Raw genomic sequence first — 16,878 nt, 5'->3', positions numbered from 1 at the left:
GTGATATGTGGTGAGTGTGATAATGTTCAGTTGTGGCGCTCATGTGGGCAGTATGAGCATTTCGGTCTTGTCATTACGTTTATGTTTCATACTCATGTTTTTGTTTGGTTTACAGGCAGTGGACTATGAGAGCCGTAGCTCCTACTCTTTCTCAATGGAGGTTCTGAACCCCATCGTGGACCCTCGGTTCCTTCGGCGTGGGCCTTTTAAAGATCGTGCTTCGATCAGAGTGGCCGTGCTGGATGCAGATGAACCCCCTCGTTTCTCACGGACACGTTACAGAATGGATGTGTCTGAGAACTGCCCCCCGGCCTGCACAGTGGGACGGGTCAGTGCCGTGGACCCAGATACGGGGCTCACAAACAACATCAGGTACAGACTGCATTCTTTCACTACACTGAATGTGTAGTTTAAAGTATTTATCAAAACTTTTATGTTCTGAATAAAATGACTTCATGCACCATCTTGAATGAAAATATTCGCTGAGCTCATGGACCCTTTTCCACATTTTCGGGGTTCTCAGAAGCAGAAGTTATCATAATTTGGTAAACTTCTATAGAGCAGTGTTATTTTAGTATCACTGAGATACTATTATTATTAATATTTTTTAATTAGTTTTTTAATATATTTGTTTATATTTTATTTATATCTTTTCTATATTTTTTATTTTATTTATATATAGTTATTATATTTTCCATTTTCATTTTAGTCAATGTTTTGGTAATTTTGTTGTGCATTTTTATTTATTTATTTGTTTTTAAACGTGTATATATAGTTCTAATTCATCATTATTTCAGTTTTAGTTATTTTAGTACATCAAATTAAACTAAATTAAAATGAGAAATTGTTTAATTGGCAACTAGCAGAAATAATACTTTTTTAATATTTTATTTTATTTCAGTTAATGGTTATTTTATATCAACTAACAATTTTTTTAATGATTTTAGTTTACTATAATAACCCTGCTATAGTGGTGAATGTAAACTACAACAGATATGTAAGGGATAATGTACATCCAGCCAGTTGTTATCGCAGAATAACCCCCGACAGGGTGATCAGGACCCTGACACACCGCTTATTACACGGCTTCTTGCCACATAAGTAAATAATTAGACACGAAATACTGAGTTGAAATATTTGATCGCAAAGCTTCCATTAAGACAACAGTTGCGAGCAAGTGGCAGGTTCAAACTAGACGGTCATTAAGGGATACGGTGCAGTCATACCACTTTTTACACAATTTCACCACATAAATAATTAAGGCGATAAAATATATTGATTTAAGACAAAACTGTTTTAAAATCTTACCAGTTTGTTAGTTCTCTTTTAATCCATTACAGTGTACAAAAAAATCGTCGCAAAATGGCAGCAGCTGCGTTTGTATGAAACGAGAGAGCGGGTCCGCGATACCAGGATGACGTAATTAAATAATTGTACACATAATATTGAATCGAGTTTTAATATCTTATTAGCTAACCAAACGCAAAGCTTCCACCAAGAAAAACTGTTCCTAGCAAGAGTACAGCGCCGACTTCAGGTACCCGGATGAGCCTGTGTTATCAGCTTTTACCGGTTGTTATTGAGGGATGTCGTGACTGACCAATCAGAATCAAGTATTCCACAGTTGTGTAATAACAAGGGATAACATACCTCGGAATGTCGCGACTAACCAATTAGAATCAAGTATTCCACAGCGCCGTGTAATAAATGTATATATATGTGTGTGTGTGTGTGTGTGTGTATATATTTCAAAAGAAAAAGTCCACATACCATTTCCACATATGGCTTTCCAAAAAAATGACAAAATGTTAAGAGATGGATCTCATTGGTCAGAGGAGAGAAACACTCACACAGCAGCGTTAATGAATTAATCAATGCTAATGTAATAAAACACAAAGTATAGTGTCTTAAATGTACATTACAATTAAAAAAAAAATTAAATAAAAAAAACTGCTAAATTCACAAAGTTATTAACAGTGGAAACACATGCTGCTTTAGAATTTGGCTCTAGAGAGGAATCTAAAAAGGCAGCATAATTTTGCTGCCTGTTGTTTGGAACAGCCTTCGCATCAGGAACGTGCCTGGGATGCTTAAAGCAGCCGTCTGGGTAGGCAGCTTAGTAGGCTTTGGAACAGAGCCATAATGTCATTAATTAATTATGGTTGTATGCTATTCTGTGTCTTATGTTAAAACACTTCAAAACATTATCACAGAGATTAGGGTATTCTTGTTACAAGGCGTGTTTCCACATGGAATGATCAATATTCATCCTAGTGAGCTATAGTTATTTTAACAGTAGTTAGGGATCTGAGAATCCTTACTTTGCCAATCACGGCTCTTTTGTTTTCCGCTCCTGGGCTTAAAGCAGCTCCTGAATGACAGATTTTCTGATGAGCTGGGGCTTCATGCATCTGCTCACCTCTTGTGTTCTCCCTCTCCATTTGTCTTTTTTATCTTCTGTCTCCCTCAGGTTCTCCATCGATCCTCAGTCTGACCCAGAAGCTCTGTTCCGCATCACTCCAGACACCGGACTCATCACTACGGTGACCGAGCTGGACCGTGAGCACGAGCAGTGGCACAATATCACCATCATTGCCACACAGAGAGGTACATACACAGAGTCACACTTTTAGGGAAGTAGTGAGCTATATCACAAGCTACAAATAAAAGTAGCTAACTATATGGAAGCTATATAATAATATAATTAATATAATTGGATGAATATCCATATATCGTTGTCCAGTTATATAATTTAATCAGAGCTCAGAAGTTTCTGAATCATTGAATGAGTATGTTTTGATTAAGGTGAGAGCATTACACTTGAACATAGTGTAAGGTTCTCCATCGATCCTCAGTCTGACCCAGAAGCTCTGTTCCGCATCACTCCAGACACCGGACTCATCACTACGGTGACCGAGCTGGACCGTGAGCACGAGCAGTGGCACAATATCACCATCATTGCCACACAGAGAGGTACATACACAGAGTCACACTTTTAGGGAAGTAGTGAGCTATATCACAAGCTACAAATAAAAGTAGCTAACTATATGGAAGCTATATAATAATATAATTAATATAATTGGATGAATATCCATATATAGTTGTCCAGTTATATAATTTAATCAGAGCTCAGAAGTTTCTGAATCACTGAATGAGTATGTTTTGATTAGGGTGAGAGCATTACACTTGAACATAGTGTAATACAATAACAACAAAAATAGAATATAGCTAAATATTACTATAATATTGCTAAATGTATCTAAGTTAGATATATCTAGTATATATCTAAATATATCTAACAAAAAGGGCAGTGACTTCTGCACATCAGTTTTATTTTAGTATTTTTATATACTATTTTAGTATTTATTAATATTTAGAATTAGATTTTCTTTTCAGGTTTCCTTTTAATTGTAGTTTTTGTAATTTTGTCTCTTTTTTAATATTCTATGTAGCTTTAATTTGCTTTCAGTTTGATTCAGTTAATTGCCAAGGCAACATTTCATAATTTTAATTTGAATGTTTTTTGTCTAATATTTACGTTTCATTTTATTTTATTTCAGCTTTATTTAATTTAACAAAAATGTTTTTTAGTTAACACTAACAACACTGCTGCACACAGGCATGAATCAGTGAATCATTTCCTTTTGGAAAGGTTTGCTTGGATAGTGGAAATGAACCAGTTTGAAAAGAAACAAATCATCGAATCATGTCTTTGTGCAGAAATCACTGCCTCTTTTTATTGAGAAATAATTATATATATTTAAGTATTTTACATATGCTTAAGTTTAAATCACTAAAATTACTCCGACTTTCCAATGTTGGTACTTTTAAGAGAGAATACAGTTCAGGAGAGCACGTTAGATTAATGCCTCAGTTTGCTCGGCTGTGTACACAATATAATGTGACATTAAAAACAGTGATTTGTCACGCTACACCACAGCGCGTTTCAAAAGTAGCTTGTTACTGGAAAAGCTGCACTATTTTGAAAATTGCAGAGCTACTGTCACTACTGGAAAATGTTAGCATTGCTATTTATAGTTCATAACTCCCTAAGGTACACTGACTTGGACATCAGCAGTATGGCATTCTGATCATTATGTCGAGGATGCTTAATACTGGTTGAAAATGTTCATGCCACCGTGTCTACTAGTAAATATAGTGATGCTAACAAGTTCAAATTCAGTTTGCAACATTACTGATCACAACCTTTACATTATGTCCTCTTCTCTCAAAACTGTCTAGTTTATAAGGTTGCAATATCAATGGCTAAAATTTAATGGATTTGTGTTTTTTATGATTTATTTATTATGTATGCATGGATTAAATGCTTTAAACATACATTGAATTTGTACTGCTCAGGGGAGATGGCATGTTACTAGAGGATCTATGGTGCTGTGTTACAGTATGGAAAGTAGGTCTAAGCAGCTTCAGGGAGGCCTGATGGCTATTGTAGGCGAAGCCTTTTCCCAGTAATGTGAAGCAGTGGGCACTAATCCACAACATCATGTCACAGCTCTATGTGTATGTGTGGATCCAGTCCAAAACATTTGTGTGAAAGCAGTCCAAACCACAGGCAAGTGTGTGGGACTGAATTATAATGAGAGAGACAGAATGCTTCAATTTCTCTTTAGGCTCACACCAGTCCATTAAATTTGTTTTCCAGTGCAACCTAAACTGTACCAATATGCCAACTGAAAACTATTCTGAATTAAAAGCTCCTGAAAGCTATTTGTTTGTCACGACAAGCCATTCGTCTAGAATATGAAGAGAGGCTGTTGAAATCTTTGCGAAACTCTCTTTTACAAAACCTAGTGAGGTGCCATGCTACTGCTACCTAGCATTCTGACCATTTGCCCATCGGGGAAGTAGCTAATTGCACTAAAATCTACATGGGAAAAAGTACAGTAGTCTGCTATATTGAAGCTACTTGAAATGTTTTCATGTGTGATGTATTACAACAAATGCTAGCCAGCTCACTAGGTTTGGGAAAAGAGCATGATTGTGTAAAAAATTTCGCCATTCAGCATATGATTTCTCATTAAAAACGTGCACATGGAAGTGTGTGATAAACTTTACAAGAGGACAATTTACCTTCAGTGGCCGAGACTCAAGGCAAGCATGTCTCAAGCTGTGTTGTGCGTGTGTATTTTTGGTGACTTCCTTTTTCTGCTCTCTCAACTTCCTCAGATAACCCCAGCCAGGTGTCTAGGGTGGTGGTTGCCGTAGAAACATTGGATTTAAATGACAATGCACCCGAGTTGGACAGGCAGTACACCACGGCCATGTGTGACTCGGCCTCCAAGGGACAGGTGAGAGAACAAGCCACATGTTATAATGGATGCAAGGAAGGTCATACTTGTCTCCAATGACTAGTTCATTTGTTACTCCACCAGAATGTAAAAGCACAGGAAGTGCTCTAATGAGAGTCCTTTTGTTAAGCTCTGCAATTAGGTAATTGTCACAGATTAATTATGGGTGATTAATTACCTTTTCTCAGACCTTCAGCCCTTTAGACTCACTGACTCACGCTCTTTGTGTTCATATGGATTTGGTGGTGCTTAAAGTTTTTTTTTTTGTTTTTTTTTCAGTCATTTTTTTTTAGCACATCTGTGAATGTGTGCATTTATACAGCCTGCACGCTGATTGATTAGTTCTGCCGTTACCCTGCAGCTGAATCACTGCTGTTCCACAGGTTTAAAGCATAACAGTTTACCCCCAAATTCTGAAAATTCTGGCATCTTTTTTTTTTTTTTTTTTTTTCAGTCATTTTTTTTTAACACATCTGTGAATGTGTCCATTTATACAGCCTGCACGCTGATTGATTTGTTCTGCCATTACCCTGCAGCTGAATCACTGCTGTTCTCATTTACAGGATGCTTCATGCGTTCTCATCTCCTCTATAGATATACATTATAATTTGCTCATCTTTTGGTCTGTTGGCTTTCCATCCATTTTGCCTCTCATTCCAGTTCTCTCATTCATTTCGAGTGCCTGTCTTTCCATGATTCTGTAGTGTTTTTTTCCCCTTGTCTGACTCATGTCTTTTCTTTAACTCTTAATTGGGTGGCATGCAGCTGTGAAGCTGTCATAGCTTGTGTCCTTTCTCCTGTCTTCATCATTCCGCTGTCTTCACAGCTTATGGTCAAATGAAAACTTATTGTGATTTCCCCAATTAGGATTAGTAGGTCTTAGATCAACGTTATTATTAACCTTGTTGGTCCTGGAGCAACATTGGATGGGTTTACATGCACTTTAAGTTTGATATCAGTCTGATTTGTCTGTTCATATTGAATGCAAAAAAGGATGTGGCTTGAAACAATTAAACAAACAACAAATTGCAGCCAATCAGAACGATGTGTCTCATTTTGCAAACTCTTTCACTCGCAACGTGCTGCAGCTGAAGAGCATACAACTAAGAACACATAGTTTGTATTTTAATGATTTCAGTGATGTTTTATCAGTGGGATTTGTACATTTTTTAATTGTTTTCTATTTTAACATATTTTAAAATTTATTCCTGTGACAGCTGTATTTTAAGCAGCCATTTCTCCAATCTTCAGTGCCACGTGATTCTTCAGAAATCATTCTAATATGTTGATTTGGGGTTATTATTATCAATGTTGAAAATTTGAAATAGAAATATTTTGCAACATTATAAACATTTGTACTGTCACATTTGTCATTTTAATGCATCCTTGCTGAACAAAAGCAATTCCTTAAAAAAAATCTGACTCCTAAACTTTTTAACGATATTGTATATTTAGTGTAAATTTCAATGTGAGTGGTGCAACTAGATGCAATGTAGAAGACCTATCAACCAAATGACCAACAAACTGTTGTCTTACCGGTTGCTTGTGATTGCAGCTGGTTATGACAAAAACTCTCATTGAGACCGAAGAGGTCCCTTTTTCGATTTATCTTGTTAGGGCACAGTGTAATTTCCTTTGGAGAAAAGGTCTTACTGAATGCTGGAAGATCTTACTGGAAGCTTGCATAACTTCTTACTGCAAGTCACATTATGGAGAGGAAAGTTTGGTGACCCTTTAGAATATGAAAACTACTAATGTGACTTGACATTATCACCGTGCAGCTCTGAAATCACAGAAAAAAAAAACTTTTTTCATGCCTCAGCAGAACTGCCTAACCCACAGCTCTGATCTGCATCAAACGGCCCATTTTTGTTTGAACTTTTTCCCTAATGTGTGGGGGGAGCATTGCAAAAACAGACCCATCGAGTGATTATTTGTAGTTTAAGTGGATCTCTGGAGTCGGTGCCTCATTTTTAGAGCACATGCTAAAGCTGTGTCTATGTTTGGGTGTTCCCCAAGGCTTGCTACTCGGTCAGAGTTAATTATTGTTTGACTGCGGGCTAATCAGTCTCTAGCTACCTATTTGCAAAGGTGCTGGTGAGGTTAATGCTGATATCTGAGATTAAAATGTGGATCTTTTTTTTTTTTTAAATGAATCTCTCCTCTCTCTCTCCATTATTCTTTTGCTCTCCTTCTCTTTCTCCCCTTCCTCCCTTTTGGCTCTGCCCCTTATTTTGTTTTTCTCTCTCTCCATCTTTCTCCTATCTCATTTTCTCAGGTGGTGCAGGTGTTGCGGGCGATTGATAGAGACGAGGGAGGAAATGACAGCACCGTCCATTTCAACATCCCTCCGGACTCCAACATTGCCCTCAACTTCAGCATCAGGGAGAGTGGAGGTTTGCAGTCTCTTCCACAATTTGTTTCTCCCACCCAGCCATGAGCATCGGCATCTCTCTTGATCCGTTAGTCTTTGTCTGCAACCGCATTGTGTGGCTGCTTTGTGCCTTGCTCCTTTGTTTTCCCTATTGTTTGCTTTTGCTACTCTGCCACATCTATCTTCTCCCGGCACACACAGACAAAATGTGCTCTGGCATTCATGCTGCATTTGGACTCACTGGTCTGTACAAATGTTATATGAGCAGCAATGGAATTAAACTGCACTCGATTGAGTTCAATTAAATTAAAGTTCCATCGAGTTCAATTTGATCTAAAAGCCCCCCTTTTTTCCTGTGTATCTCCATTTCTTTGCTATTATTCTCATTTTCTAGGCCACACTGCTAGTTTGGTGTTGGCGTCACCTTTGCAGACACTGTCTCGCTTTGCTTCATCCTCCCTCACTCTCTACGTACCGCTGGTCCTGAGGGACGGGGTCTCTGGCTTGACCAGCACGGGGACAGTCACAGTGTCCGTATGTCCCTGTCTGAGGGGAGGAGCCCGGGCCGGAGAGAAAGAGAAGCAAAGTGAGGCAGAGTGGGACAGAGAGACGGTTTGTTTGCCCCAGCACTCCTCTTTGCCCTCCCCTGGACTCAGCACTGCCGCCCTGCTGGCCATTTTAGCCTGTGTGGCCACTCTTTTGGGTAAGTTTAGTGCAACTTCCAAATGGTAATGGTAATGTACAGTCAGATTATCATTATTGCAAAATAAACACAGACAGTGTGATCAGGACCAAGACTCAGAGCACATCTGAGTTTAAATTATTTTGTAATTTTACCTTTATCTGTGTTGTTATTGTTAAACTGAAACTAAAGGTATTAAAATAATCATTGTAATTGAAATAAAATAAAAACTGCAATGAAAATTAGAAATGTTGCTTTGGCAACTAACTGAAATAAAATAAGCTGAAGATCCAAAATTAGTCAAACTAAATAATAAAAAATATATTTAAATAAAAGTTTCAAAATATTAGTAAATACTATATTAGTATAGAAATAATAAAAAAAACACTGACCTCTATAGTATAGAAAAATAAATATACCGCTACGGTGTACAAAACAATAGGCTTAGCAACAAGAAGAACACTTTAACAATATTACAGTAATACAGTATTTATACTGAAGTCATCTGAGATAATTGACATTAGGGTAAATAAAATGGCGGCAATTGTGTTTATATCAAATGAGAGAGCGCAAGTCCATGAAAGTAGTGCCTGTTTAGGTCACTTGGATGAACGCTCTTATATACAGCATTGTCATTGATGACGGTGAATATTAGGAAACCGTCAGACCACTGGATGCAACGATTGACCAATCAGAATCGAGAATTCCCTAGAGCTGTGTAATAAATGTAATTATGGGGCATCAGTCTGTGTAAGTGTTAGTTTGCCAGCTGCTCTAATGTGTCTATTGAGTACCTGCCTTTCTGTAGCACCATGCAATTTTATTGCAAAATTTTGTCACCCAACACAAACATACACGTCCTCCCTTTTTATAAATGGCATCATAAAACGCTTACTCTTTTTCTCTTCATCTCTCACTGTTTTCTTTCCCTCTTTCTTTCTCCTCTCTCTCTCTCTAGCTGTCAGTGCTTTGTCTCTGTCCCTGCGCAGGCAGAAAAGGGACGCGCTCTCGCCTTTAGAGGAGGATGATGTAAGAGAGAATATCATCACGTATGATGATGAAGGAGGGGGTGAGGCTGACACAGCTGCGTTTGACATCACAGCGTTGCAGAGCGCCCCACATAACGCACGCAGGGGTTACCGCACCCTGGACAGCAGGAACATGTGAGTGGTGCTCAGCAGGGCGCATCTGATGAAAGATTACATCGGCTACATCTGTTACATCAACTCATGTTTCCTGCACATTAATAAAGAAGTGCTCAATGCACTTAAAAGGCTAGTTCACCCCGAAATGAATTCTGGCATAATTTACTCATGCTGTTTGAAGTCTGTATGTTTTGTTTTTCATCCCATGGAACACAAAAGGAGATGTTGAACGGAATGTCCTGACTGTTCTTTTCCATACTACACTATTTAAGTTTTAACATTTGAAAATACATTAAGACAGCCATAAATGTTGGTATTGTAATTTTGTAGCTGTACTGTAAAATAAAACTGTTGTAAATATTATTATTATATTTTTCTTAAATAATAATTATTAATAATAATAATAAATATGATTATTATATTTTATAGTCATATTGATATATAATCACAATATTTTTGGACAAATGCAGCCCTACAAACAAGCACAGCAAACCTGGAGCTGTTTAAGAAACCATTAAATTTTTATCAGAAAAATCACTTTTTGTTTGCTCCAAATTGTGCATCCCTACTTTTAATTCTGCCTTAAATCTTCTGCAGAACCCTTAAAAACCATGCAAATCGTATTTATAGTGATTTATTTTAATAAATCGCAGCCTTTTAGCAGGCACTGTACTTCTTTTGGGATGTAATAATTCCATTGTCTATGATGAATGATGAGTTGATCATTGTTTATTTTATGCTGAAATGTTACAAAGAATTGGTAAGTTTTCACATTTAATTTTTACATTGGTTTTGTTTTTAGAGAAATAAATCCGTTTAATCCGTTTAAAGCGCAAATCAAAGGCGCACAGCAAACAAAAGCAGAAGTAGGCCTGAAGAGTGTGAGCTCCCAGCAGACCACATCATCTGAAACACCTGTGAGCTGTGACTTTTATCACATTTATCACATTACCTCTCCTGAGGCTGCACACAAACTCGAGAAAAACATACAGGTAAAACGTAATTAAACTATGACTAAAAACCAAAAAAAAAAAAAAAGCAACTATCACAATCTGTCATTTTTCATGACTCATGAAAGCCATGGCAGATGGGAAGATTTCATGTGAATAACCTTTGTATTTTGGTCTGTTTCTAATACAAAGCTATTGTATGTCTTCACAAGATTTGAAATATCCTGCACAAGTCAAAATCTTCTGCAAAACCCTTAAAAACCATGCAAATCGTATTTATAGTGATTTATTTTAATAAATCGCAGCCTTTTAGCAGGCACTGTACTTCTTTTGGGATGTAATAATTCCATTGTCTATGATGAATGATGAGTTGATCATTGTTTATTTTATGCTGAAATGTTACAAAGAATTGGTAAGTTTTCACATTTAATTTTTACATTGGTTTTGTTTTTAGAGAAATAAATCCGTTTAATCCGTTTAAAGCGCAAATCAAAGGCGCACAGCAAACAAAAGCAGAAGTAGGCCTGAAGAGTGTGAGCTCCCAGCAGACCACATCATCTGAAACACCTGTGAGCTGTGACTTTTATCACATTTATCACATTACCTCTCCTGAGGCTGCACACAAACTCGAGAAAAACATACAGGTAAAACGTAATTAAACTATGACTAAAAACCAAAAAAAAAAAAAAAGCAACTATCACAATCTGTCATTTTTCATGACTCATGAAAGCCATGGCAGATGGGAAGATTTCATGTGAATAACCTTTGTATTTTGGTCTGTTTCTAATACAAAGCTATTGTATGTCTTCACAAGATTTGAAATATCCTGCACAAGTCATATGGACTACTTTTGTGATGCTGCCATTTATTTTCTATTTTATTTTAAAACTTCCTTTCATGATAAATTCTGTGTTCCCTCAGACGTTATTCACAACATGGTCAGGACAAGTCTCGGATGTATAGCAGCTGGGCTCAGGCTGGAGCGATGGACCCCGGGCAGTACGCCAGTCAAGGAGCCCCTCTATATAAAAAAAAAAAAAAGCAACTATCACAATCTGTCATTTTTCATGACTCATGAAAGCCATGGCAGATGGGAAGATTTCATGTGAATAACCTTTGTATTTTGGTCTGTTTCTAATACAAAGCTATTGTATGTCTTCACAAGATTTGAAATATCCTGCACAAGTCATATGGACTACTTTTGTGATGCTGCCATTTATTTTCTATTTTATTTTATCTGCATAAAACTTCCTTTCATGATAAATTCTGTGTTCCCTCAGACGTTATTCACAACATGGTCAGGACAAGTCTCGGACGTATAGCAGCTGGGCTCAGGCTGGAGCGATGGACCCCGGGCAGTACGCCAGTCAAGGAGCCCCTCTATATGGGCGGTTTTGCTACAGCACCCACACCCTCCCAGTGCTGCGTCGCTCACAGGGCCCCTATGAGCCTGGCATATCTGAGTTGGCGTACCGCTTACCTGGGAATCAACCAGACCATTCTCTAGTCATTCAAAACCAGGCAGCTGTGGTTGGACCTCTGGAGCCCGGGGCTATTTATGTGCCAACAGCAGAAGCCAGTCATGGTTCTAAAGAAGGGACAGCATCTCAGGATGGAGCCACCACATTTGAGGGAGGAACGCCAAGGAAGAATGACTCAAAGGACGATGCAAGCAGTGATGCCCAGCAGAGTCAGAGTCAAAGCCAAGATCTGGATTGGGTAAAACAACATACTTTATTATTTATTTAAGAAGCTTAGAATCACCATGTTCAGAATCACAAAGTTGCTTTTATAGCCAGTATTTGGGGTAAAACCAAAGGGAGCTAATTAAATTGATTTATTTAATTCCCCAGAGACCTTTAAATCATACATTATTGTTTAATAATGAATGGACTTTCAAACAAACAGCAATACTGACAAGGCAATTAGAAAACCTATCGTTGCTTTTGGCTGGATAAGTTAAACAGCTTTAGTAAACCGAACGTGAACACAGAGCCTAATAAAAAAAGAAAGTGTATGGCTAATTTTAATTCAAAGACTCGCTTCTCAGTCACACTCCGACAGCATCGAATCAGTATTAATGTATTATGTCTAATAAACATTCCTTGAACTAGAGACTGGGAAACAATTTTGCATTTGATATTGATATTAATTTCACGATTTGTGTTTCTCTGGGACAGTTGTCACACGGAGATCCAGTTTTAACTGAAAAAGCGTGAATTTAAAAAGAAAATTACACTGCAGAAAGCCATGTGTAATTAAAAAATTGTACAATTTTGATTTGCAACAAAATATTGTTGTAAGTTACTTGCTGCCATGGAAATTCATGCATACCATCATGCAGTGATGTGAATTCTAGTGAATTTTAATGTCTGATTTTAAACATATACACATTTAAATACACAATGCAGACATATGGCGTTTTTCCACTGCACAGTACAGCTCGGCTCAGCTTGCGTTTCCACTGTTTAGTACCGCTTTAGAGTGAGCGGGATTATAGACATGTCGATAAAACTTTTTCATTCCATGTCGTCCCATCAAGCTCTTGCTGGATCCGCTCCTCGGCTATCAACGAGAGGAACGTCTGTACTTCCTCAACAGACCACGAAACAGCCATTATTTTGTTGTTTAAAAAAAGGTACGCTCATTCGAAACTTGCATTCGTTCAAAAAAATCCTCGCTGGCTGTGCTGATTTAATCTAGCAAGTCTAGTGTCTCGTGTCACAAGTTCAATCAGTGATCAGCAGGATTTACACGTCACATTTTGGTAACGGTACAGCTCACTTGGAACCTCAGCTGAGGTGGTACTGAAAAAAGTACCAGGTACCAGGTACTGTACACAGTGGAAAACCCTCCAGAAGCGAGCCGTACCGTGCCGTACCATGCAGTGGAAAAGCACCTATATTTACCCACTGAAAGAGACAAATTTTTGATTTATTAAAAGTGAGGAGAGCACATCCTATATGTGAAAATATGTTGTTTTGCACATCCCTAGATAGCTGGTAGGTTAGTTTTTGCTAGTTTTTTTTCTTGTAGGTGCAGAACAGGTTGACGATGAAGGTGTATTTTCACATATTGTCTCTTTCTCCTCATCCTCATTTCACAGTGCAGCATTAGCTCTTTTTAGAGCTCAATTAACCTGGTTCAGCTATTGTCAACTGTTTCTCCCTCTCCATCTGTCTGACTTTGTCACTTCCTCTACTCACTAACACTTTACTGTCTCACTTCATTGTTATCACATTTTTCACCTGCTCATTGTGAAATATCTTCTGCTTTCTCTTCCTTTTCTTAACAATCCTCTCTCTCACACACGTCCCTCTGCTGAATAACAGAAGAATAAACTCATCCTTACCTCCCGCTCTAACCCTACTGCTCCTCCCCGTCCCCGACAGGTCCAGCCAGACATGGCTCCCCGTGAACGAGAGCTGGTGTTGACCCGTTCTGGCTCAGTAGCTGGGCCAGGCCCCACCAGCAGTTGGGTGTGTGACTCCGCCACGCTGCCCCGAGCTGGGCGGCACTCCTCGCGGAGCAGTCTTTCCCGAAGTAGGAGCGGCGCTGGACCTGCCGAGTCCAACCATCCTGGGGTGGCAGACGCTCCCAACGGAAGCACAGAAATGCAGTCGGTCTGCAGCAATTACGCCACCATCCTGCAGGGGGAGCAGCAGAGGGACTACTCGGGGACTCTGGGACGGGGCGGGCTGGAGATGGGCAGCGGATTTGTGGTGGGACGGCCCGAGAGAGAGGCCAGCATTCCACTGAGTGCTGGGATATATCCGGAAGGTGGCGGGTTCATGGGAGACTGGCACGAACGGGTGGGGATAACCGGGTACCCGCTGGGCAGGAGGGATATGACGCCCCAGCTGCTTCCATACCCCAGCCAGGGCCGGGGAGCTTTTGGGGGCATCCTGGGTTATGGTGGAGCATGGCCCTCAGCACCTGAGGAGTCCGGAAGAGGGGCGCCCATTGGAGGTGCTCACTCTCTCGCCCTAAGGGTTGGCGAGTTCCTGCGTCTGCGCCTTGCGCAGGTGACCTTTGACCCCTCGCAGCCACCGTACGACTCGGTGCAGGTGTACGGGCTGGAAGGCACAGGCTCACGCGCCGGGTCCCTCAGCTCCCTGGACAGTGAGGGAGGCAAAGACGCCGAGAAGGAGGTGTGGGGATCAGGTCTGGAGGATTGGGGCCCACAATTCCAGAAATTAGCCCAGCTTTTTAGGGAAAGGGAGAAGGAGAACGGAGAAGATAAAGAAGGAGATGTAGAAGCCGGCAAAAAGCACAAAGATATCGAATGGGAAGAGAAGGGTGAGCAGTCTGGAGACGAGGAGCAGGCGAATGTCTGAGAGAGCGAGAAGGAGAGGGGTTGGGTGGGACAGTGATTAAAAGGCAACAAGAGCTGGAATAATGAAAAGTGAAGGGTAAGGAGGGAGAGACAAAGAGGAAAGGTAATAAGGGAAGACAGGGAAAAATGAACAGAGAGAGCAAAGGCAGTGGAGAGAGTGATTGATGCAATTTGAAGCAATAAGTGCTGAAAAGCTGATGTGTGAGCACAGAGCGGTGCTTCTTTAGCCAGCATTTAACATTCCTTAAGTGTGTTTGGCAGTAAGCGAAAAGCAAAGTTCACTGTATTCCAGATCACATTTAATTACGATAGAGAAAGAACAAGATTTCAACTCGAATTTTTGTGGCAGCGTGAAAGACAACGGCACCACGGGGGAATGAGAAACACAAGGCCGGAATAACACAGATAAAAAGGTATGGCAACACACGAGGAAATAGAAAAATTAATATTTGTACAGAAATTGCTTATACAGCCACAAAAGCAAGAGATCTGAATTATTCACAAGAAAGCACTGAATATTACAGTAAAGTCCTGAATAAGTGTCTGCACAAAGGTTCTCGGTGTTTACACATACACACAGATGAAAACAAACACGCATCAATTTTAAACCCTGCTTGGAAATTCTGCTTTGCGGATGTCTCATTGTCAGGGTTCAAAATGACACATTTTTGCCAAGAACAGATTGTATATGAAGTTGCTCAAGAAAAAAAAAAAAAAAGATGACAAAATTAAAATGTAGTGATGCTAAAATTGTGCAAAACATATGCACAAACAACAATTACTTGTCAAAAAAAAAAAATCCCACATTTAAAAAGTGAAGATTTATGAGAGCTGACAGGTCTGCTTCAGCTAGAATGCACTTTTATACATGATGTTCGCAAATAAATTACAAATGTTGTTGTTGTTGTTTTTTTTATTGGAGGAAAAAAAACATGAAAAAGATGTTCTATGTAAATGCTTTTTAAATGTAAATATCACTGAATGCCATTGTGAAAAGTGACAACAGTACTGTAGTCTTCAAGTAACAAAAAATTATAATAAAATGAAAACTGAGAAGATTATATATAATGCCACTTCAAAATCCACTGGATATAACTGGAAGACACTGGATTGACTGAAGCAGAGTAAACACTGCCACAGTACGATGTCGGATGTGTTGCTCTTCCCGAACGGAACATTTATTTTTACTTGAATTGAATGCAGAAGCTCCAAATAAATATATATGAAGTCCTTTTTCTGGGATGAGCTCACACTCCTGATTAATCACATTGTCTGTGGCCACAAGGACTCACTGTGACTGGACTGAACCAGAACCACTGTTCCACTGCACAATCATGTGCACCAATACCAGGGCGCTTCATGCAGTACGAACGAACCCACACCTTCCCAAACAACCCAACAAATGTCATTCTTTGTCAAAATGTGAGCCTAAAAAGGTTATAGGAAATATTAATGTCTATACTAGTGTATGTTAAGAAGAATGATTAAAGAAAAGCAGATCCCCTAGAGCTGATTTGATTAGGAATAAAGGCCCGTTCACACCAAGAATGATAGCTTTAACGATAATTACATAATTAGCGTACACACTAACACACATTCAATTGATTCCTTCCTGTGTCATTGCCAACTTTTTTCAGGTAGATTAGGTCAATTGTAATCTGGGTGTGCAGTTACTGCATTCATCCTGGTTTCTGCCTTTTTGCTGGACTGCATTGATGTGGCCCCGAGTGGGCCCTGTTGGTACTGAGGTCTCACAATGGTGTGTACTAAAAATGTATTTATTCTGTTGTATTTTTTCCTTTTCTTTTTTGTAAATTTGAATAAAGACAGTATGTTTTGAGGTGATGTGTGTGCGACCTGATGTGTATATGCTCGTTTTTTTTTTTTTTTTAAGAAACACTCTTAACTGAATTGACTTTGGCTCTTGCGTGTGTCTTCTAGTCCGTGCTTGTCTCTGCTGAGTAAATGAAAGTGCTGGCTTTGGAGATGTCCATAGAGGCTCTTCAAACAAGGACAGAGTTGGCAGGGAGTAAACACAATGTCTAGTCCACTTACTCCCAAGCTGTTTGACAGACTTACAAC

At 39.2% G+C, this 16,878-nt stretch overlaps 1 protein-coding gene across 1 annotated transcript in view; it reads left to right on the top strand.

Moving 5' to 3' along the window:
• LOC107694638 (uncharacterized) overlaps positions 1-15,712 on the top strand; it is a 153,725-nt gene extending 138,013 nt beyond the window's left edge. Inside the window, exons 7-15 of the mRNA XM_016494321.1 lie at positions 116-372; positions 2,471-2,607; positions 5,188-5,309; positions 7,588-7,705; positions 8,078-8,386; positions 9,324-9,528; positions 11,382-11,459; positions 11,741-12,179; positions 13,793-15,712. Of these exons, the coding sequence (XP_016349807.1) occupies positions 116-372; positions 2,471-2,607; positions 5,188-5,309; positions 7,588-7,705; positions 8,078-8,386; positions 9,324-9,528; positions 11,382-11,459; positions 11,741-12,179; positions 13,793-14,797 (2,670 nt within the window). The 3' untranslated portion in view covers positions 14,798-15,712. The remainder of the gene's footprint in view (positions 1-115; positions 373-2,470; positions 2,608-5,187; positions 5,310-7,587; positions 7,706-8,077; positions 8,387-9,323; positions 9,529-11,381; positions 11,460-11,740; positions 12,180-13,792) is intronic.
• Positions 15,713-16,878: the final 1,166 nt, after the last annotated feature.

Source organism: Sinocyclocheilus anshuiensis, unplaced genomic scaffold (assembly GCF_001515605.1).
Source record: "Sinocyclocheilus anshuiensis isolate Anshui unplaced genomic scaffold, SAMN03320099.WGS_v1.1 scaffold1638, whole genome shotgun sequence".
In the NCBI taxonomy this organism is placed as follows: domain Eukaryota; kingdom Metazoa; phylum Chordata; class Actinopteri; order Cypriniformes; family Cyprinidae; genus Sinocyclocheilus; species Sinocyclocheilus anshuiensis.
Note: the sequence above shows the minus strand (reverse complement) of the source record. Positions and strands in the feature narration are given on the sequence as shown.